Genomic DNA, 23,026 nt, shown 5'->3' with positions numbered 1-23,026 from the left:
AAGTTTGAATAAAATTGTTATTTTGATGAGTGATAGTAGCTTAACCTAGATTTTGATTTGGACTGTAGAATAAATTTGAAAAGGGACAGTTTTGGGCATACACCTGTTGTGTCTCCTCATATAACTGTAAAAATAATTGTACGACTGATAAAATGAGCTCGGTCCCCCGATATTAATAAATAATAACTTATGAACAATGCCAGTACCGTAGGAAATAACCTTCAACTTAAACTTCACAACAAGCAGCAAGGAATAAACAACCAGATTTGGTTGGTTACCATGGCTACCATAATATAACATTTTTTTACGAAAGTGGCCAGGTTGGGAATCATCATGATGCCAGATTCATTGAACAGATAAATCGTTTCATAGCTATAGATTCTATAAATATGTTTAAGGAACCAATAAAAATTTATTGAATTGATAAAGTTAGTGAATCAATAGCTATAGCGTTGTTTATTGAACAACTGAGATACCGGGCTTAAACCCGAGAATAATTTTCAATGGAAAGGAGTTCGATTTGAGACCCGGACGCGTAACGATCAAAAATGTAATGGTCAACAAGTCTCGGCTCTCTGAATGCGACAGAATAATTTCCTTGAATATTAGACCTACAGAAGAGAGGAAACACCCCTCCGATACAAGTGGGTGTGTAGGGTGTATGGAACTACCCTCATGAAGGAAGGGTCATGATGGGTTTAGAACCTGGAAAATGATGAATTTGCATGCTCATTGGGCCAGCAAACTCCCTTCAGATTATTGCAGAAAAAATATAAAGCGATAGACGAAAGTCGCCCATTCACTTTTAAGGTCCACGTTATTGACCGAGCGAAGTGAGGTCTAAGATTCAAGTCGACGGTTTGGCATTTCTCTTAATGTTTAAATGTTTTTATGTTGCGCATTTACGGCGAAACGCGGTAATTCTCATGAAATTTGACAGGTATGTTCCTTTTTAAATTGCGCGTCGACGTATATACAAGGTTTTTGGAAATTTTGCATTTCAAGGATAATATAAAAGGAAAAAGGAGCCTCCTTCATACGCCAATATTACCGTAAAAATCTGACTATAGAATTATTCATCATAAATCAGCTGTCTAGTGGACTATAATACTACCCGTTCAAAAACATCGAACATATGGAAAATGTATCTTTCCATTAACGTTAGTAGACAGTTGACTATAATACTACCCGTTCAAAAACATCGAACATCTTGAAAATTGAATCTTTCCATCAACGTTGTAGACAGTTGCAGCCAGACCTGATAAAAGCGCTCACACTCACATTCCGGGACGACACGTCACGGTACGATATAGGACAGAAAGCTCTATGTTTATTTAGGATTTTTCTAGACATTTTTAATTGATAAATTATTTATTAATTTTTGAGAAAACATAACAACAGGTCAATGTAACTCAATAAGCGCGAGATCTACTGTTCACAGAACTACTAGTAACAGCAGTACTTGATTACCATTGGTGTTGCTATCCTTGCTTATCATTCGACAAAGTAGATAGTGCTATCCTTTTCTAGCTTCGCAACGTTGTCATCGTTTTTCATCGTTTAATAATAAATTAGTTTATTGTTGTATTATAATCAATCATCATTTCTCTAGGTCGTTTTCCAAGAGTATCATACCTATTAAATAAGACAAGCCGTTGAATAACTAAGACTACGCAAATCTTCTGATCCAATTTACTTCATGAAAATATTATTTCGTCTCATGCATATTCAGTGGATTGTAATTGATGCACCCGATCAGTCCACATTATTCTTCTGATAGAGCTTGATTTGCTTGAACAATATTCCAAGTTGAGATCATTCAATCGTTCATAATATCAATGAATTTATCAACTTATATGAGGTTATTAATATTATAGTTGAACTTCGTGTTCCAGAGAAGAGACAATTGAGAATGGAACAAGATTATTTTTTTCTAGTAATTAATGACCTTGAAAGGGTTTAAAAAGTTTTGGTAATAGTTTTAAAGAATATTCATCATCCTATCCTATTATATAAAGCGAGCAATTTCTGTATGTTTATAATTTTATATTTGGTTATTTATATTTTAATCTGGTTATTGATGTTCAACGGATCTCGAAAACGGCTCTAACGATTTTCACGAAATTTGGAACATAGTAGGTTTATGATATAAAAATTCGATTGCACTAGGTCTCATCCCTGGGAAAACTCGCTGAAGGACATGAAAAGGATAATAATTATTCACCCTTGGAAAAACAGAAGATAATTTCGTTGTCTGTCGAAACAGAAAATGCGTGTGCGGAAGAAAAACAGAATTATTTCCAGCTGTGTAATCAATCAGCGAGATATAGGCCTATTATCTTGAAATTGTAATCGACTTGATCAAAATAATCTGATTTGTTGACACGACATGATAATCCTCCTAAACTAGAGTACATCATAATTTTCAAAATTGATCATAATTTGACAATTTCAAGTGATTAGTGAGTGTTATTTTGTTAATCAATTTGGTTTGTACATAATCTAAATTATAAATTTTTTGTTTTCAAATTTTTGAACAGAAAATTGAACCAGAATTCAAGTGTATGGAACATAACCTACTTTCTGGACTATTTAGTGTATAAATTAAAATTCGGGAAATAAACAGTTTTGGGCTGTGCCTGTTAGTACTTGCCCAATCATTTTAAAGAATTGTGTTCGGTTTATCAAAAGTCAATAAATAATTAAGGAGCAAAGTTCGGTGCCCCGATATTTAGTAATTATAACCTTATGAAGTTTTGGTAATAGTTTTATAGAATATGCATAATTATTCATAACACATAAATCTTAGACCGAAACCGATCCTAGGATTGTGGATACAATCCTTCCCGGTATCGAAGCATGTAGCATTTGTACAAATACATCAAATCAAATCGGCCATGCAAAATATCAATGCTGCTCAAAGAAACAAATGAATGATAAGTTATCGACTAAGCCAAGGAAGATATAGAAAGGTTTAGGATCATCTTCTACTATATGATCGATCCTTAACATTTCTGCAAGCAAATTAAAGAACATTAAAACCATATTAATGAATGTATGAATAAATAATTAAACCATTTAAAAGGATTTCAAGTTAAAGAGGAGCGTGAGTGGCACATTACTTTGAAACATTTTACAGTTTTGAGTGCTAAGTGGAAGGAATTTTGTTACCAATACGGATCTTAATCTTTCTAAATTCAAAATTAATTATTTCAAGTGTTTGTGTTTTGTTTCAATGTGGAAGTTAGTGAAGAATTGGGAAGATTAGTCACACATAACCTTTATTTGGACAATTTTTTTTTCAACATCTTTATTGCCCATAAAAACAAAAAACAAAATAAAAAAACTTACAAAAGAAATATTCTAGATTATAATATTATGCTATTTTACAAATAAATTAAAATTACATGGATGGCACCACCCAGCAAGGGCAAAACCCTGACCGCTGAGTGAGAGTATCAGCTGTTTAGACAATATAAAAATTTATTTTATGAAATTGGGATGAATAGAAGTTTTGGACTGAAGTCTGTTTCTTTGTCCTTAAGTTGATTGTAAATGATGAATAAATAAATAAATAGATAAAACATTTCAAATCCGGCTCAAATAGGTAAAATTATTTGTGAGCTTTTTTCCAGTAGGCCTATCTATAAATCCAAATTTGAAAAATATAAATTGGTTATCAGAAAGATATCAACAAACAATTAGACTTTATACCTCATGTGATTCATGTCAATTAAAAATGCAATTTCTGTTTACACGATACTGTGAATCTAATACCCTCAAACGTCTGCAATGGGAAAGTATTCATCCAACAACCATTTGTTAAATATCAATCATAAAACCAAACACACCTATTATTCAAGCACACGTCTTCATGCAGTATCATTAGATAACAGAAAGGAGGAATGGAAGTAGAAATAACAGTTGGTTCTTAAGGCCACTCCAACCAACTAAAGGTGCGTACAGATATACGCGCCGCGAACATGAGCAATTCACTTTTAATCAGCTGACTATTATCTGTATTTTTACAGAAACGGTGAGATACAGATATAAAAAGCTTGGCATCAGCTGATTAAAAGTGAATTGCTCATGTTCGCACCTTTAGATCAAACAAACATTAGATTAATTAGTAAGTACACACACTAACACACTCGCAAATCAATTCTAGGGCCGGGTTGCACAAAAGCCTGTTAAATTTCAACTATGATCAAGTGCTAATTAAAAATGTCTTCTCTGATTGGTTATCGTGGCATTTAACAGTCATTTAATAACAATTAGAATTTAATAGACGTTTGCGCAGCTGGGGCTTAGGTAAACTTCACTTACACAAAAGAGTTTAAAGGATTCTACGGAAAAAGGTAGTCTGAATCATTCAGATGAACTTACAGGTGAATAATTATTATTGTTTCTCGAATGTTTTCTATTGGAGTGAATCTATTGGAGTCCTATCTGATACAAGAATTTTATACAAGAATAAAATTGTGATAGCTCAAGAGTTTTATTGTTTAGTATAGTTCTATATTTTTAGTAAGTATATTATATCGTTTCTTGAATTGTATAAACTTTATTGCTCAAGATTCTATGTAACTGCTTTGAATTCTATTCAGAAGGAAAAAATAAATTGAATTGAATTGAATTGAATCTTTTTACAAGCTATAATTAGGTCCACGTTATCAAATCGAATCAAAGTTTATTCATCAAAAATGATATAATTGGTAGTATTTGATTAACATTGGTGTTAATAATAAATAACCTTTTTTTATTAATTCTATATCAAAATCGGATGTATATTTCTTATTTTATTTTTTGAATTTTGTATTAGTTTTCTTTCATTTTATACTTAAAATCTTTAAAGTGTAATATTTATTTTGTCTAAGTTTATTTATCTTTTGTAACTCGTTTTTTCCTGTAACTGGGCACCCGCCGAAAAACCTTTGGGTTTGGCAGGACCCTCAATTGTTTGTATTGTGAATAAAACTTTTAAAATTAAATTTTAATATAAATTTGGAAATTGAATTTGAATTGGTGTTGCTATACTTGACTATCATTCGACAAAGCAGATAGCGCTATTCTTTTTTAGCTCCGCAACGTTAAAAGATTGTGTTTCAACGATGTGGAAATATAATTAATTTACAAAATATTCAATCTCCTTACTAATAAAAATATATTATTTAATCTTTGAAAAGTATGTTTTCTTGACGAATAAAATATAATTGATTATTTTAACAAGAATGAATAGTAGATATAACATCAGATATACTGGTATCAACAAAAAAAACTTCACTCACATGAGCTACTTTTAAAATTAATAAAAATCTTGAAGTACCCTTTATTTTTTAAAAACTTTAAGATAGTTCAATAACTAGTTTCGACCCTAACTTAGGTCATTTTCAAGTTGATTTTTCAAGTTGACCGGTCATTTTCAAGTCATTTTCACTGTCTTCTATAGAGGATAGTTGTTGATACCAATTAATAAAAACAATGTTGTAAATGTGCTTTTGTACCTAATTAACACTTTATTCATTAAAAGTTTACATTGAACAAGATAAAAATAGAAATAGAACAACATCTTTTAAAATCTCTCATAAAACTCCAACTAGTTATTTACTTGTAAACGTTCGTTTCTAAAACAGTCACCTTGGCAACCGGGTTCACATGATTAGTATCCATGTAGGGCTTGCCTACATATTTACTGGTATCAACAAAAAAAACTTCACTCACATGAGCTACTTTTAAAATTAATAAAAATCTTGAAGTACCCTTTAATTTTTTAAAAACTTTAAACTTGAAAATGACCTAAGTTAGGGTCGAAACTAGTTGTTGAACTATTTTAAAGTTTTAAAAAATAAAGGGTACTTCAAGATTTTTATATTGTTTTTATTAATTGGTATCAACAACTATCCTCTATAGAAGACAGTAGCAAGGCAGAGAAACGGCACAACACTGTTTTCCTATCTTTCTCCACTGCCATTAGAACGTGTACCTCACTACAGGACATTATAAGAAGCTACACTCAAGTAATCCATGCAATAGTTATTCAGAAGTAAAAGTAACTTAAAAAGGTGGAGAGTAACTTAACTTACAAGAAAGAGTTTACGAAAAAAGGTAAATTCTGAATGATTCACATCAATTTACAGGTGAATAATTATTGTTCTTAGAATGTTTACTATTAAGCCAGCCATATCGATTTTTGGACGTTTGATTTTTTGCATCCTTATGAAATCTACCAGATTAAGGCTGTGCAAATGCTAAAAATAAACTTTCTACTGGTGATATTTTTCAAAGTTTTGCGATTTGTCTATCATCAAGCTATCAAAATGAAAACGTTTTCTCAGGAAAACATTTTTTTCCGATCATTACTTTTTGAGATATGAGCGTCTAAAGTTTAAATTTTTGGGTCAGAACATTTCAAATTCGGTAAGAGATAAATCCATGAGATTTAGAGGATAGAGTCTTCATGGTATTGTTGATCTAGTACAACAAAAATTTTCTGAAAATTTCAATTTTTAAGATAGTTATTCAATTTACTAAAAATAATTTGCAGTTGAGTTCTTTTGTTAAATTGAATAACTTTTTTAAAAATTGATATTTTTGGAAAATTTTTGTTCAACTAAATCAACAATACCATGAAGTATCCATCCTCTAAATCTCATGGATTTATCTCTTACCGAATTTGAAATGTTCTGTCCCAAAATTTTAATCTTTACGCGCTCATATTATCTCAAAAAGTAATGATCGGAAAAAATGTTTTCCTGAGAAAACTTTTTCATTTTGATAGCTTGATGATATACAAATCGAAAAACTTTGAAAAATATCACCAGTAGAAAGCTTATTTTTAGCCTTTGCACACCCTAAAGGTAGACGCACACAGATCGTCATCGGACGGACGGCACGCATCGGACGGATCGGATTATTAGATTTGATGCATTGTTTTCAATTGGAGTGCGCACACCTATCCGCATCCGTATAGGTATGTGCACTCAAATTGAAAACAATGCATCAAATCTAATCATCTGATCCGTCCGATGCGTGCCGTCTGTCCGATGACGATCTGTGTGCGCCTACCTTAAAACATGAACACATCATCTGTTTGCCAAGTTATGTTTTATCCAAGGTATCTAGAATACAATGTATTCTGGGTACAATGTGTTTTATCTAATAGAACTCATAACGACGGCAGAAAATCATACGTCCAAAAATCGACGTCTGTGTAAGGCTCAACTCACACTTACGCGACTCAGATCGAGAAGAGACTCGATTCTAGTCGAGAGCAAGTGTTTCCAAATGAAGACACTCAGACCAGTCGATTCCAATCTCCGCGACTGTCACCATTTGAAAACACATGTTCTCGACTAGAGTCAATTCAATTCAATTTTATTTTTATTCACGTATCGTACAATATTAACAACACAATTACAATTATACAATGAATATTAGAACCCACATAGACTATAACGTCCGTGTGTGGGAGCAGTTCTTAAGATTAGCTGTGTTACAATAGAGTCGAGTCTCTTCTCGACCTGAGTCGCGTAAGTGTGAGTTGAGGCTAACTACACTTGGAGTACTTCTTTTTACAAGCTAGTAATTAGAAGTATTCTACGTGCTTGTGGAAGAAAATTCTATTCATAAACCAGCTCGCAATAAAGTTATGACAGTCAAGTACCGGCTGGGTTTGCTGCATATGCGGCTGCATTTGAACTGCATTGGTTGGCATAGCAGCTGCGGGCGATGCACCCATCACACCGTGGCCCATTGACATGGCCTGCATCAATAATGCATCATTTCACAACTGCCAACTTCTTCACAACATTAATTCATCAAACCAATGAATCAATTACCGACACTTGTTTCAAGTTCTTGACACTATCAAATGTCAAATTCTTCACAACATCAATATTCTTGGGCAACATCAAACCGATGAATCAACTAACGACATTTATTTCAAGCTATTGGCACTATTAAGACAATATTTTCACTACACTGCACAAAAAAAATTCTCGGACATTTTCTGTGTTGAAAAGATACCGTTTTACGAGTTTCAATTTGCCTAGTGTATGAACATAACAAGAAAGGTTCTGTTCAATTAGGTTTTGAAGGTAAAAGGTCCCGATCACTTCTATTTTAAATTGGAGTATTAATTGTGGACGAGAGGGACCCTGATCCTTACAGTTTTCTCGTCGTGCGCTACCTACAGATAGCACTGGCAATCAAGGAGATATCTGATCAGCTGTTTCTATTAACAACTCTTTTGACAATATGGACTATGTTTCAGTAAGACTCAACTCACACTTACGCAACTCAAGTCGAGAAGAGACTAGAGTCTCTAGAGACTGCGACTCTAGTCTCTTCTCGTCACAGCATGTGTTTTAAATTGGCTACACCCAGACCAGTCGACTCTAGTCTCCGCGACCTCACGACTGTTAGACTGAGTCGAGCGTCGACTCGACATGTTGGTCGAGCCTCAACTTGAGTTGCATAGTACCGTGCATTTTTAATGAAAGTCAGGTTATGTTTCAAGAAAGTGATGTTTTATAATTTTAGATAAAACAATAATACGAATTATATAAGACAATACATTCATAATAATTATTATAAAATTTGTTACTTGCAAATTAGTGAAGAATTAGATCTTATATTTTTAATAAAGTATGGTTAGAAAATAGAGTAGCATGGAACTGAAGTAGTGAAAATAAGCGAAAAAGTCGTAAGGTCGAGAGACTGGAGTCGAGGTAGTGTGAGTTGAGCCTAAGTGTTCAGTAATTCGTTTTTGTTTACCCATTTACATATCATTTGCTGATTGTGTAGCAGAAAATATCGCCGTGAATGTCACTTGCGCAGAGCTCGCATGAAATTCCAGTAAACTGGAAACATCATGCTCGCCCTGAAAACAACCACTTCCCGGCCACGTTACTTAAATACCTAGATAAACTTCATGATGATTACAACATTCATTTCCACATGCGCAAAACATGAAAGTACCCATAATATACATTGAAGCACAAAATTGAATATCACATTTATAATCAATGAAATACCCTACCTTTATCAGATCACGAAGAGAAACGCGTCACATCGGAATCTTTGACTTGATTAGTATCAATAAAACTTCTTTAAGCAGACATTGAATTGCATGGTAAAAAACGTTTTTACTTTTCTGAGATTGCTGACTTTACAATAAGAATTTGTAGAAAGAGTGTAGAGTGAATGAATGTAGGAACTTGGAAAAGCAATGGAAATTTCGATAAGAGTACTAATGATTTTTGTCAGTTTCTATTTCAGGTCAGGTAAGACCCCGTAAAATTGATCAGATGACTGTGACACCAGATCTGAGCCACTAGACATTTTATTTATTCCAGTGAAATGATTCAGCTTCAGATTCAGGAGGGGCAGTGGATTGTGATATGAGTCATGATATGCGTTACTGAGCAAGCACTGGACAGTATAATTATAGTGAATAGCTTCAAATTATAGTGAGGTCAACGTTATAATGGCAGTATCTGATTAACATTGGAATTGCTACCCTTGTCTAACATTCGACAACGCAGATAACGCTATCCTTACCTAGCTCTGCAATTTTGCCAAATCGTTTTTAACAATGTAGAAATATAATTAATTAAAAAATATTTAATCACGAAAATTTGTCATTATATCGTTAAAAAATATTTTTTCAGTACGTATGAAATATAATTGATTATTTCAACAAGAATGAACAGTTACAGATATACAGGTGTCAGATATTCTCTATAGGAGGCAGTGGCAAGGCAGAGAGAATTGACAACGCTGTTTTCCTATCTTTCTCCACTGCTATTATAACATGGACCTCACCATAGAATTGAGCCATAATAATGGACTAACAAAGAATAGGCCAATTCGGAAAAGTTCAATTCGGACCAGAGATGAGTAAAATTTGGTTGCTTGTACAAACGTTAATCAACTTATAGCCTATTAACACTACGTTTAACGCTAAACCACGTTTACTATGATGAATGGTCGCATTCATCATTATGTGTTTCATACGGGGTTTAAACCAACAGCTGACATTTCTACGTTTAAACCGAGTATCTGTAAACGGGCCTTGAGCAGATACTAGGTTTAAACGGAGAATAGTAGGCTATATATTTATTTATTTATTTATACATGGATACAATAACAAATCATATAAATAAGTTAAATCATATAAGCTGTCCGTTTAAATCCCGTATAAAACACGTTATGATAAATTCAACCATATCTACAAGTAAACGTTTAAGGTTTAAACGTTATTGGTGCAAACGTTATTTCTACCCTTGAAGTATTGTTCAACAAAATTGACCAATGTCTAAAAATAAAGATTAGTGATATCACCTGCTGCATCTGATTCTGTTGGAAGATCTGTTGTGGCGGATACTGGAGCAGAGAGGCCTGCCCCGCCATTGGTGTTTGCTGCATTTGCCCGCCCTGCTGTTGCATACTATTATTGGTGTTTTGGCCCAACATCGATTGGTTTTGCTGGCCTGAAAACAATGCAAACTGGATGACTAAAAAGATTCACAACCCTACACTAATCACTAGACCTATAACTTCCCAAATCCATGGCAAGAATGTTATCTGGCTAATGAGCCATCAATTACAAGAGCTGGGCCTTGAATGATAATTGAATTTTGATTTGAAACTGATTTATTTAATCATTCAGAATTACATAACTTACAGAAAAGGACCACAGGCTTATAAGCCCAAAACTGATCACTGCCATCTTGATCAATTGGAGTTGCACAAAAGCCTGTTAAATTTCAACCGTGGTTGATTTCATGAGAACCAATTAGAAAGACCATTTCTTCGAAAAAGCCTTTTCTGATTGGTTCTCGTAAAATAATTCACAATTAAAATTTAACCGGCCTTAGTATTTTTAGTTTCGTATTTGTATTTTATTAGTGACATGACGCCATAGATCCTACAAGTGTGGTTGAAGAAGAAGACATATATATTATGGTTCAAGGTATAAGAGAGAATTATGACGTTGGTCGTGAATACAAATATGGGCTAATTACTAGTAGTTCTGTGAACAGTAAACCTCACGCAGTATTCTCATCCACAAGTATCTGATTGAATCTATAGACCTTATGGAAATACAGCAATAGACTGGCTTCTCCACACATCTGTGTAATCACTTGTCAGCTGATTTATGATGAATAATTCTATAGTCTGATTTTTACTCTAATATTGGCGTATGAAGGAGGCTCCTTTTACCTTTTATATTATCCTTGAAATGCACAATTTCCAAAAACCTTGTATTTACGTCGACGCGCAATTAAAAAAGGAACATACCTGTCAAATTTCATGAAAATCTATTGCCTCGTTTCGCCGTAAATGTGCAACATATAAACATTAAGAGAAATGCCAAACCGTCGACTTGAATCTTAGACCTCACTTCGCTTGGTCAATTATTCATACGAGTTTGATAAAAATTAATCAAGATCTGTCGAAAACAATGGTACTCAGTGGCGGCTCCTCTCAAGGTTGCACAACCCCCAACAAATCAGGCAATAAAAAGAGAATTTCCTTTTTTAAAACGTCTTAATAACACCTTAAATTGATGTGGTCAAATTATTAAAAAATATTTACTCGATTCCGAAAAAAATCATACAGCAAAAAGGCAGAACAGACAGTTTAAAATTTTGAATTTGTAACCCCTTATGACGCAATACTTATATGGGAGAGTAACATTGGAAGTTATGAAATGCTTGCAAACCAGTTGGTTGCTATGACAACGGAAGGCGTTTTGAGGATCGCATGGTTACTCCTACAACTAGTCATTGTATAGAAACTAACAATATCGATCTATGAAGACTGCCTTCTTATCGATAGTCGATAGTATCACACTACAGACAACATACCGCATTGAAAAGTTTTGATTCGAGGATATTATGTTAATGATTGTGTAATAAACGAAGGCTATATTTTTATTCTATTGAAAATTAATTTTATGATTTATTTAGTTTGATAGCAGTTGACTATGAAATTGAACTTGGGAATTTTGGAATACCTCCAAATCTTGAGAATTCCACGCAAGCTGAAAAATTTGGTTTGCGTCAGCGCGTGAGTACAAGTGGCAGTAAAAATTCAACTTATTCATTTCCCAATTTATTGCTTTCTTATTTACTATGAAAGTTGGGATTGATATCTGCAACCTCAAACTATATTTAGGCTACACGAGCCGCCACTAATGGTAGCCTACTTACTTGATATCTCTACATAATATGTAGATCCAATATTAATTCTAAAAAAATGTGAGCCTGGCTTTAGCCTGATATGAGCTATTAGCATTCTTCAGTCTTCGCATTTAGTCCATACAAATATGTATGTTTAATTTACCAGAGAATGTCAAGCAGTTACCCTTAAGAACTTCCTGTATTGCTGTTGGTAATTGGCTTGTATGAAGATATTTATTCTATCAACGAGTACCTAAATTTGTTAATGTTTATTTATATATTAAGATGTGATCTATTGATTCTATAATATTTCTAAGTGATTGCTATGTGGTGTACTGTGATTACTTTAATTCTATAGTAAGATGTGATCTATTCATGTACATGAGATGATATAGGTCTATTATTGACAAAGCCTATTTCTTAAATTTTTGTAATTTGTTTTATAGCCAATAACATTCTTGATTCTTTAGTCAACATCAGTTTCTGCTATTATAATACAATTTTTCATAATATTATTACTAATCAGGTTATAAAGACAGAGTCAAGCTTCAATATTTACTTATGAAAATTAGGGTGAAATTTACTAGCCACCTCTGATTTGATTTCTTTCATTAGTATTTTTAACAGTTTGGCACGTCTTCATGATAGGTAGCCTACCGTAATTTATACCTTCTTCTACAACCTTAACCACAGTTCTGGGATCAATGGCGTCATAAGACAAAACACTACTTAACACATGATGGCAACTTAACACAGTACTATGATCAAGATGGCTGTCGGTACTGAAAATAATGTATCAGATCACTCACCTTGCCTAGCCCAAGGTGGATTTTTTACCCCACCAGATCCAAATTGTGACATTTTGTCTATCACCTAGAAAAAAAATTAAATATCAGAAAAATAATCAATAAGATTAGGACCTATTTAAATATGTCCTCTATGCTAGAATTTCAAGTTGAAATCTAACTAAGATTTAGTACTTTTTTACAGTATCGGAGTAAGCTATTTAACTTGATTTAAGTAATATATAAAAACATAATAGTAATAGATAGTTAAATGAGTATTTTAATTAAAAAACAAATTCTTTAGTAAGTTTAGTTAGACATTATCAATTCAAACAAAAACTAAAAGGTTTGCTTACTTAGTAGGACAACTACGCACAAAGTGTCATATCTTATCAAAAACGGAAATATCTATAATAGTACTAATGATTTTTGTCAGTTTCTATTTCAGGTCAGGTAAGACCCCGTAAAATTGATCAGATGACTGTGACACCAGATCTGAGCCACTAGACATTTTATTTATTCCAGTGAAATGATTCAGCTTCAGATTCAGGAGGGGCAGTGGATTGTGATATGAGTCATGATATGCGTTACTGAGCAAGCACTGGACAGTATAATTATAGTGAATAGCTTCAAATTATAGTGAGGTCAACGTTATAATGGCAGTATCTGATTAACATTGGAATTGCTACCCTTGTCTAACATTCGACAACGCAGATAACGCTATCCTTACCTAGCTCTGCAATTTTGCCAAATCGTTTTTAACAATGTAGAAATATAATTAATTAAAAAATATTTAATCACGAAAATTTGTCATTATATCGTTAAAAAATATTTTTTCAGTACGTATGAAATATAATTGATTATTTCAACAAGAATGAACAGTTACAGATATACAGGTGTCAGATATTCTCTATAGGAGGCAGTGGCAAGGCAGAGAGAATTGACAACGCTGTTTTCCTATCTTTCTCCACTGCTATTATAACATGGACCTCACCATAGAATTGAGCCATAATAATGGACTAACAAAGAATAGGCCAATTCGGAAAAGTTCAATTCGGACCAGAGATGAGTAAAATTTGGTTGCTTGTACAAACGTTAATCAAACTTATAGCCTATTAACACTACGTTTAACGCTAAACCACGTTTACTATGATGAATGGTCGCATTCATCATTATGTGTTTCATACGGGGTTTAAACCAACAGCTGACATTTCTACGTTTAAACCGAGTATCTGTAAACGGGCCTTGAGCAGATACTAGGTTTAAACGGAGAATAGTAGGCTATATATTTATTTATTTATTTATACATGGATACAATAACAAATCATATAAATAAGTTAAATCATATAAGCTGTCCGTTTAAATCCCGTATAAAACACGTTATGATAAATTCAACCATATCTACAAGTAAACGTTTAAGGTTTAAACGTTATTGGTGCAAACGTTATTTCTACCCTTGAAGTATTGTTCAACAAAATTGACCAATGTCTAAAAATAAAGATTAGTGATATCACCTGCTGCATCTGATTCTGTTGGAAGATCTGTTGTGGCGGATACTGGAGCAGAGAGGCCTGCCCCGCCATTGGTGTTTGCTGCATTTGCCCGCCCTGCTGTTGCATACTATTATTGGTGTTTTGGCCCAACATCGATTGGTTTTGCTGGCCTGAAAACAATGCAAACTGGATGACTAAAGATTCACAACGCTATACGAATCACTAGACCTACAACTTCCCAAATCCATGGCAAGACTGTTATCTGACTAATGAGCCATCAAGTACAAGAGCTGGGCCTTGAATGATAATTGAATTTTGATTTGAAACTGATTTATTTAATCATTCAGAATTACATAACTTACAGAAAAGTACCACAGGCTTATAAGCCCAAAACTGATCACTGCCATCTTGATCAATTAGAGTTGCACAAAAGCCTGTTAAATTTCAACCGTGGTTGATTTCATGAGAACCAATTAGAAAGACCATTTCTTCGAAAAAGCCTTTTCTGATTGGTTCTCGTAAAATAATTCACAATTAAAATTTAACCGGCCTTAGTATTTTTAGTTTCGTATTTGTATTTTATTAGTGACATGACGCCATCGATCCTACAAGTGTGCTTGAAGAAGAAGACATATATATTATGGTTTAAGGTATAAGAGAGAATTATGACGTTGGTCGTGAATACAAATATGGGCTAATTACTATTAGTTCTATGAACAGTAGACCTCACGCAGTATTCTCATCCACAAGTATCTGATTGAATCTATAGACCTTATGGAAATACAGCAATAGACTGGCTTCTCCACACATCTGTGTAATCACTTGTCAGCTGATTTATGATGAATAATTCTATAGTCTGATTTTTACTCTAATATTGGCGTATGAAGGAGGCTCCTTTTACCTTTTATATTATCCTTGAAATGCACAATTTCCAAAAACCTTGTATTTACGTCGACGCGCAATTAAAAAAGGAACATACCTGTCAAATTTCATGAAAATCTATTGCCTCGTTTCGCCGTAAATGTGCAACATATAAACATTAAGAGAAATGCCAAACCGTCGACTTGAATCTTAGACCTCGCTTGGTCAATTATTCATACGAGTTTGATAAAAATTAATCAAGATCTGTCGAAAACAATGGTACTCAGTGGCGGCTCCTCTCAAGGTTGCACAACCCCCAACAAATCAGGCAATAAAAAGAGAATTTCCTTTTTTAAAACGTCTTAATAACACCTTAAATTGATGTGGTCAAATTATTAAAAAATATTTACTCGATTCCGAAAAAATTCATACAGCAAAAAGGCAGAACAGACAGTTTAAAATTTTGAATTTGCAACCCCTTATGACGCAATACTTATATGGGAGAGTAACATTGGAAGTTATGAAATGCTTGCAAACCAGTTGGTTGCTATGACAACGGAAGGCGTTTTGAGGATCTCATGGTTGCTCCTACAACTAGTCATTGTATAGAAACTAACAATATCGATCTATGAAGACTGCCTTCTTATCGATAGTCGATAGTATCACACTACAGACAACATACCGCATTGAAAAGTTTTGATTCGAGGATATTATGTTAATGATTGTGTAATAAACGAAGGCTATATTTTTATTCTATTGAAAATTAATTTTATGATTTATTTAGTTTGATAGCAGTTGACTATGAAATTGAACTTGGGAATTTTGGAATACCTCCAAATCTTGAGAATTCCACGCAAGCTGAAAAATTGGGTTTGCGTTAGCGCGTGAGTACAAGTGGCAGTAAAAATTCAACTTATTCATTTCCCAATTTATTGCTTTCTTATTTACTATGAAAGTTGGGATTGATATCTGCAACCTCAAACTATATTTAGGCTACACGAGCCGCCACTAATGGTAGCCTACTTACTTGATATCTCTACATATGTAGATCCAATATTAATTCTAAAAAAATGTGATCCTGATATGAGCAATTAGCATTTTTCAGTCTTCGCATTTAGTCCATACAAATATGTATGTTTAATTTACCAGAGAATGTCAAGCAGTTACCCTTAAGAACTTCCTGTATTGCTGTTGGTAATTGGCTTGTATGAAGATATTTATTCTATCAACGAGTACCTAAATTTGTTAATGTTTATTTATATATTAAGATGTGATCTATTGATTCTATAATATTTCTAAGTGATTGCTATGTGGTGTACTGTGATTACTTTAATTCTATAGTAAGATGTGATCTATTCATGTACATGAGATGATATAGGTCTATTATTGACAAAGCCTATTTCTTAAATTTTTGTAATTTGTTTTATAGCCAATAACATTCTTGATTCTTTAGTCAACATCAGTTTCTGCTATTATAATACAATTTTTCATAATATTATTACTAATCAGGTTATAAAGACAGAGTCAAGCTTCAATATTTACTTATGAAAATTAGGGTGAAATTTACTAGCCACCTCTGATTTGATTTCTTTCATTAGTATTTTTAACAGTTTGGCACGTCTTCATGATAGGTAGCCTACCGTAATTTATACCTTCTTCTACAACCTTTAACCACAGTTCTGGGATCAATGGCGTCATAAGACAAAACACTACTTAACACATGATGGCAACTTAACACAGTACTATGATCAAGATGGCTGTCGGTACTGAAAATAATGTATCAGATCACTCACCTTGCCTAGCCCAAGGTGGATTTTTTACCCCACCAGATCCAAATTGTGACATTTTGTCTATCACCTAGAAAAAAAATTAAATATCAGAAAAATAATCAATAAGATTAGGACCTATTTAAATATGTCCTCTATGCTAGAATTTCAAGTTGAAATCTAACTAAGATTTAGTACTTTTTTACAGTATCGGAGTAAGCTATTTAACTTGATTTAAAGTAATATATAAAAACATAATAGTAATAGATAGTTAAATGAGTATTTTAATTAAAAAACAAATTCTTTAGTAAGTTTAGTTAGACATTTATCAATTCAAACAAAAACTAAAAGGTTTGCTTACTTAGTAGGACAACTACGCACAAAGTGTCATATCTTATCAAAAACGGAAATATCTATAATAGTCTAATGTGATAATAGGTCTTTCTTATCAAATTAAAACCTTAGGGTAATGACCCTTTGCCACGATTATGTTATAGTGACCTCCACATTAAATGGCTGCATTGGATAAATACGGTATTGGTTTTGACATGTATTTTTTTTCTTTATGGCTATTTTTGAATATAAATAAGAATATAATAACTGTAATTAACAAATATTTAGGCTAATCAAGATTATAAAAATTCATCATTTATTCATTTCCCAATTTATTGCTTTCTTATTTACTATGAAAGTTGGGATTGATATCTGCAACCTCAAACTATATTTAGGCTACACGAGCCGCCACTAATGGTAGCCTACTTACTTGATATCTCTACATAATATGTAGATCCAATATTAATTCTAAAAAAATGTGAGCCTGGCTTTAGCCTGATATGAGCTATTAGCATTCTTCAGTCTTCGCATTTAGTCCATACAAATATGTATGTTTAATTTACCAGAGAATGTCAAGCAGTTACCCTTAAGAACTTCCTGTATTGCTGTTGGTAATTGGCTTGTATGAAGATATTTATTCTATCAACGAGTACCTAAATTTGTTAATGTTTATTTATATATTAAGATGTGATCTATTGATTCTATAATATTTCTAAGTGATTGCTATGTGGTGTACTGTGATTACTTTAATTCTATAGTAAGATGTGATCTATTCATGTACATGAGATGATATAGGTCTATTATTGACAAAGCCTATTTCTTAAATTTTTGTAATTTGTTTTATAGCCAATAACATTCTTGATTCTTTAGTCAACATCAGTTTCTGCTATTATAATACAATTTTTCATAATATTATTACTAATCAGGTTATAAAGACAGAGTCAAGCTTCAATATTTACTTATGAAAATTAGGGTGAAATTTACTAGCCACCTCTGATTTGATTTCTTTCATTAGTATTTTTAACAGTTTGGCACGTCTTCATGATAGGTAGCCTACCGTAATTTATACCTTCTTCTACAACCTTTAACCACAGTTCTGGGATCAATGGCGTCATAAGACAAAACACTACTTAACACATGATGGCAACTTAACACAGTACTATGATCAAGATGGCTGTCGGTACTGAAAATAATGTATCAGATCACTCACCTTGCCTAGCCCAAGGTGGATTTTTTACCCCACCAGATCCAAATTGTGACATTTTGTCTATCACCTAGAAAAAAAATTAAATATCAGAAAAATAATCAATAAGATTAGGACCTATTTAAATATGTCCTCTATGCTAGAATTTCAAGTTGAAATCTAACTAAGATTTAGTACTTTTTTACAGTATCGGAGTAAGCTATTTAACTTGATTTAAAGTAATATATAAAAACATAATAGTAATAGATAGTTAAATGAGTATTTTAATTAAAAAACAAATTCTTTAGTAAGTTTAGTTAGACATTTATCAATTCAAACAAAAACTAAAAGGTTTGCTTACTTAGTAGGACAACTACGCACAAAGTGTCATATCTTATCAAAAACGGAAATATCTATAATAGTCTAATGTGATAATAGGTCTTTCTTATCAAATTAAAACCTTAGGGTAATGACCCTTTGCCACGATTATGTTATAGTGACCTCCACATTAAATGGCTGCATTGGATAAATACGGTATTGGTTTTGACATGTATTTTTTTTCTTTATGGCTATTTTTGAATATAAATAAGAATATAATTACTGTAATTAACAAATATTTAGGCTAATCAAGATTATAAAAATTCATCATTTATTCATTGAGAAATAAATTTCCTTTACGGATAAAATATCAATCATTTCAAACAAGCATGAACAGTTAATTACATGAGAAATACCGGTATCAGCTATCCTCTAAAGAAGGCAGTAGCAAGGTAGAGAATCGGCAACGCTATTTTCCCATCTTTCTTAACTGCTATTATAACGAAGACCTCACTATGGGAAGAGGTCAATAAAATGTTATATCCAAAAAAAGTTTGAATACCAAGATGAGCCACCCTGTTCAAGAGATAGGCGGCCCACGGTACCTATAGAGTGTGTTATGTTTTATTTTGATGACTAGATTAAAATCTTAACACTTATTAATAATACATGTAAAAAAAGATCTTAAATTAAAACTAAAAACTTACACGAGATTTTGTCATAGATCTCCAATTTTAACTTGCATTAACATACAAAAATGTCAAACGTTAACCTAAATTAAAACCTGAAGGTGAATATTGTGGAAAAATATAACAGGACAACACTGGTAGGCCTATGAATGTTTTAACCAGAAAAAAATTAAAATATTTGCAACCAAACTTACCAATTATCTCACTGATTGTTGGTATATTTCTAATCTCTTTATGATAATAATTACGAAATCCAAATCCAACTCACTTCAAGAACCGAAGCCGATTGTCTGTCTCTCTTCTCTTTGCTCTTTCTTTCCGTCTGTTTTTAGTCACTCTATTATTTTATCCGTCTGTCTGTATCCAATGCCAACGGGATATCAGTCTTTCTGAGAGCGTACTGAATAAACAAAATACTTTTTGTAAAGTCAATTACTCGCCGTAAAAGTTTACCAAGGGTAATTGATTGCGAAGTTATAGCTACATAGATCTCTAATATTCAGCACCAAGTTTACTATCCTTACAGTATCTGTAACTAACTACCATATATACCATGTATACAAAGTGGATAGCTCTATATTTTTCCACCAACTATTGTTGCTGAATTTTCTGTAAGCTATGAAGAGATATGGTTACTCGCCCACTATTGTGGCTCCATAATGTAGGAGCCACCAAGTGATGTAATCATAGTATCAAAAGGGAGCATGATAATGATCAATAATTAACATTGATATTTATTATCACCAGCAAGTTTTGGAAGCGCTATTAATCTCACCCCCAGGGAGGGGTGGGAGTGAGCCCTGACTTTTTTATCTAGTGGATTATTGCATAAGCAATTGAATCATATTACTGGTATTATTGAGAATGTCAAACCATGCTTCCAATATTGAAAAAACTCAGTCCACCACTTTGCCTGATTGCATCAGAAGTGAAAATATCACCAGCTCCAGGTCATTGATGAGGAGGAAACTGTTAGAGCGACCTACCTATGCTCTGTTCAGAGTTGGAGGATGAGCCAGGTTTTCCTGCCAGCGGTCTACCAGGCAACAACGGAGATGAAATTTTCACTGACACAGTCTATCTGGATCTACCCAGTCAAAACCCTAGAATAAGTACCAATAAGTAAGTAAGTATTACCATATTCATAATCTTTAATCTCAATGATATGAAATATTTTCATTTATAATCAAATTTATGCTTGCTTTGCTTTGTGGCAATGTTGACAGTCCTCTGAAAATTTTGCTACCAGACTTTGCAACTGATGCATCTTGGTATGCCCACACATCACCTTCTTGGCATGCCAACTACAATATCCAATCACAACATGTGCACGAAACCTTGATTGACTTTGGAGATGCTAAGGTAGATACCCCCTGGGATCCTGTGCTGCAAAATTCGAGTGACACTGGTTTGATTAGGAACTATTTAACCTACTTTCATAAGAAATTTAACATTTTTTTCCAGAGATATCCAAGCCACATCACTCTCAGTGACCCCATGGGGGACCAAGCCACATGAGTAGTAATCAGGAGTGGTATACCAATGATTGCACCAGACTGAAGAGACTCATGCTTGTTCTGAAGAGCAGGTGTGATGGTGGAGGTGAGGATGACATGGAAAGATATCGACGTGCAAAGTCTATCCACAACAAAGAGATAGAGCAGAGCAGGAAGGTTGCAACCGCAGCAAAAATTGATAATGCACCAAATTGCTGTAAGGCAGCATGGGAGGTGATTAACTCGAATAGATCCCTGTCAAGAAGGCAGCTAAATTTTGCAAGACCTGATGTGTTCAATCGTTTCTTCATTGAGTCAGTGAAGGACATTGTGAGCAAACTACTAGTTGTTGGTGATCATGTTGAGCTGGTGACTGCACGTGTTCTACCCTTGCACATCTCTCTTTCTTCCGGCCTACCACTCTGTCAGCCCTCAGGGGGATAATATGATTTTTCAAGCCCTCAAAGAGTCCTTATGTGTATGACATGTCTGCTTACATGCTTCAAGAGGTGATAGATGCCATTGCAAATTCGTCTCTGCAGCAGTTAATGACTGCCTGAAAACTGGCATCTTCCCAGATTTTTTCTGAAAGATTTCAAGTCTTTCAAGACGTTTTCTGTAGACTTCGGTCTACATCCAGAGTCTAGATAGCTTCAGACCAATATCAATAACACCAATTCTTGGAAACAAAAAAAAAATCGTTATCAAGCCTCAACTTGAGGACTTCTTGGGGTCATGATTTCTTTTCCAGCATGCAGTTTGGATTTTAAAGGGGGAGGTTCACTGTTGATGCTGTATGCCAAGTAGCTGAGCAGATGGAATCTGTGTTTGAGAATGGTGAGTCTTTGTCACTAACTCTGTGTGACCTGAGCAGAGCCTCTGATTGTATTGATCTCAACATTCTGATCATTAAACTCTAATACTATGGTGTTGTGGACTCTTCTCTATTCATCTTGAACTCTCACCTGACTGGGAGGGCACAGGTGGTGTCTTTTGGTGGGGCAGCTTCCTCTCCACTCCCTGTGAATTTTGGAGTGCCTCAAGGTTCAATACTAGGACCAATCCTCTTCATAATAATGACTTTGACAGCAATGGTTTGACTCTTGTTTGCAGATGATACATCCTTCCTGTCATCAGGTGTTGGATATTTCAGTAGAACATCTGCAGTTGTCAACCCTTTGGTTCCAGATCACCACTTCCAGCTTAATGAAAATAAGGCACAGCATATTATTTGCAGTCTGTCACAAAGCCTGCCTGGTGATCAAGATCCTGTGAAGTTGCTCGTCTTGGACACAAGACTAAGCTGGGCTGACCACATTCAGCAGGTGACTGAGAGACTGTCCAGTGTTTGTTTCCTGTTACTGAAGCTGCAGGGACTTGTGATAAAGGCTTACTTGGTCCTGATGTATCACACCCTCTTCCACTATCATATTAACTATGGTCTACTCTTGTGGAGGGGGGGGGTCATTCAGCTAAGGTTGTGGATGTACTGAAGCTGCAAAAACGGGTTGCCCAGGGATAATGACTGAAAGTGAGCATCACCACAACACCAGGCATTAAGAGCTAATTGACATTCCCAGGGTGTGCCTACAGAGATCACAAGTATGATACTGGAACTCAACAATATGCTTCTCCAACAAGCTCCAGCATGAGTGAAGTAGTTGGAATGGGTGCATTTTAGAAAGTGGTAACCAAATGCTTGAAGGCCTATTACAGAGTTTCTGGACGACGACGTCTATTTTGGATTGTCAGGCAGGGATTCAAAGACATTGGTTGGGACCCACACACTGCCATCATGATTGTAATCATGTGTTGAATAATGTTTTGTATTATGGTGTAATCGATCCCACTAGTGTGTGTGTATTTTTTTAATTTTAAGGATGAAGAAGAAGATATCAAGGTATGACATAGGCC

The 23,026-nt window shown here is 34.0% G+C and overlaps 2 protein-coding genes across 7 annotated transcripts in view; both read right to left on the bottom strand.

Moving 5' to 3' along the window:
* The window catches only part of LOC111052849 (cell division cycle and apoptosis regulator protein 1-like), a 69,964-nt gene extending 56,819 nt beyond the window's left edge, over positions 1 to 13,145 (bottom strand). The window contains exons 1-3 of one of the 2 annotated variants that reach the window (XM_039420732.1): positions 12,998 to 13,145; positions 10,345 to 10,493; positions 7,664 to 7,762 (exon numbers count right to left, since the gene is read on the bottom strand). In XM_039420732.1, coding sequence (XP_039276666.1) covers positions 7,664 to 7,762; positions 10,345 to 10,493; positions 12,998 to 13,049 — 300 coding nt within the window. In that variant the 5' untranslated portion in view covers positions 13,050 to 13,145. The remainder of the gene's footprint in view (positions 1 to 7,663; positions 7,763 to 10,344; positions 10,494 to 12,997) is intronic. The other variant, XM_039420733.1, reaches the window with a different exon arrangement.
* A 1,136-nt stretch (positions 13,146 to 14,281) lies between these two features.
* On the bottom strand, positions 14,282 to 19,955 carry LOC111052850. Of its 5 annotated transcripts, none has more exons than XM_039420726.1 (3): positions 19,635 to 19,800; positions 18,637 to 18,700; positions 14,282 to 14,636 (listed from the first exon to the last, which is right to left on the bottom strand). In XM_039420726.1, exons 1-3 carry the CDS (start codon positions 19,647 to 19,649, stop codon positions 14,389 to 14,391), a joined length of 327 nt encoding a protein of 108 aa, XP_039276660.1. In that variant the 5' UTR covers positions 19,650 to 19,800; the 3' UTR covers positions 14,282 to 14,388. The 5 variants fall into 5 exon arrangements, with proteins under 5 accessions (XP_039276660.1, XP_039276661.1, XP_039276664.1 ...); XM_039420727.1 differs by lacking the exon at positions 18,637 to 18,700 and adding an exon at positions 17,121 to 17,184; XM_039420730.1 differs by lacking the exon at positions 19,635 to 19,800 and adding an exon at positions 19,885 to 19,955 and having other exon boundaries at positions 14,283 to 14,636.
* Between the last annotated feature and the right edge of the window lie 3,071 nt (positions 19,956 to 23,026).

The sequence above is a fragment of the Nilaparvata lugens genome, chromosome 2 (assembly GCF_014356525.2).
Source record: "Nilaparvata lugens isolate BPH chromosome 2, ASM1435652v1, whole genome shotgun sequence".
NCBI lineage: Eukaryota > Metazoa > Arthropoda > Insecta > Hemiptera > Delphacidae > Nilaparvata > Nilaparvata lugens.
Note: the sequence above shows the minus strand (reverse complement) of the source record. Positions and strands in the feature narration are given on the sequence as shown.

Coding starts and splice junctions, on each gene's coding strand:
- LOC111052850 (XM_039420726.1), bottom strand. Junction 14,637..18,636: donor TCCACCTTGGGCTAGGCAAG/GTGAGTGATCTG, acceptor CATTGTTTTCAG/GCCAGCAAAACCAATCGATG.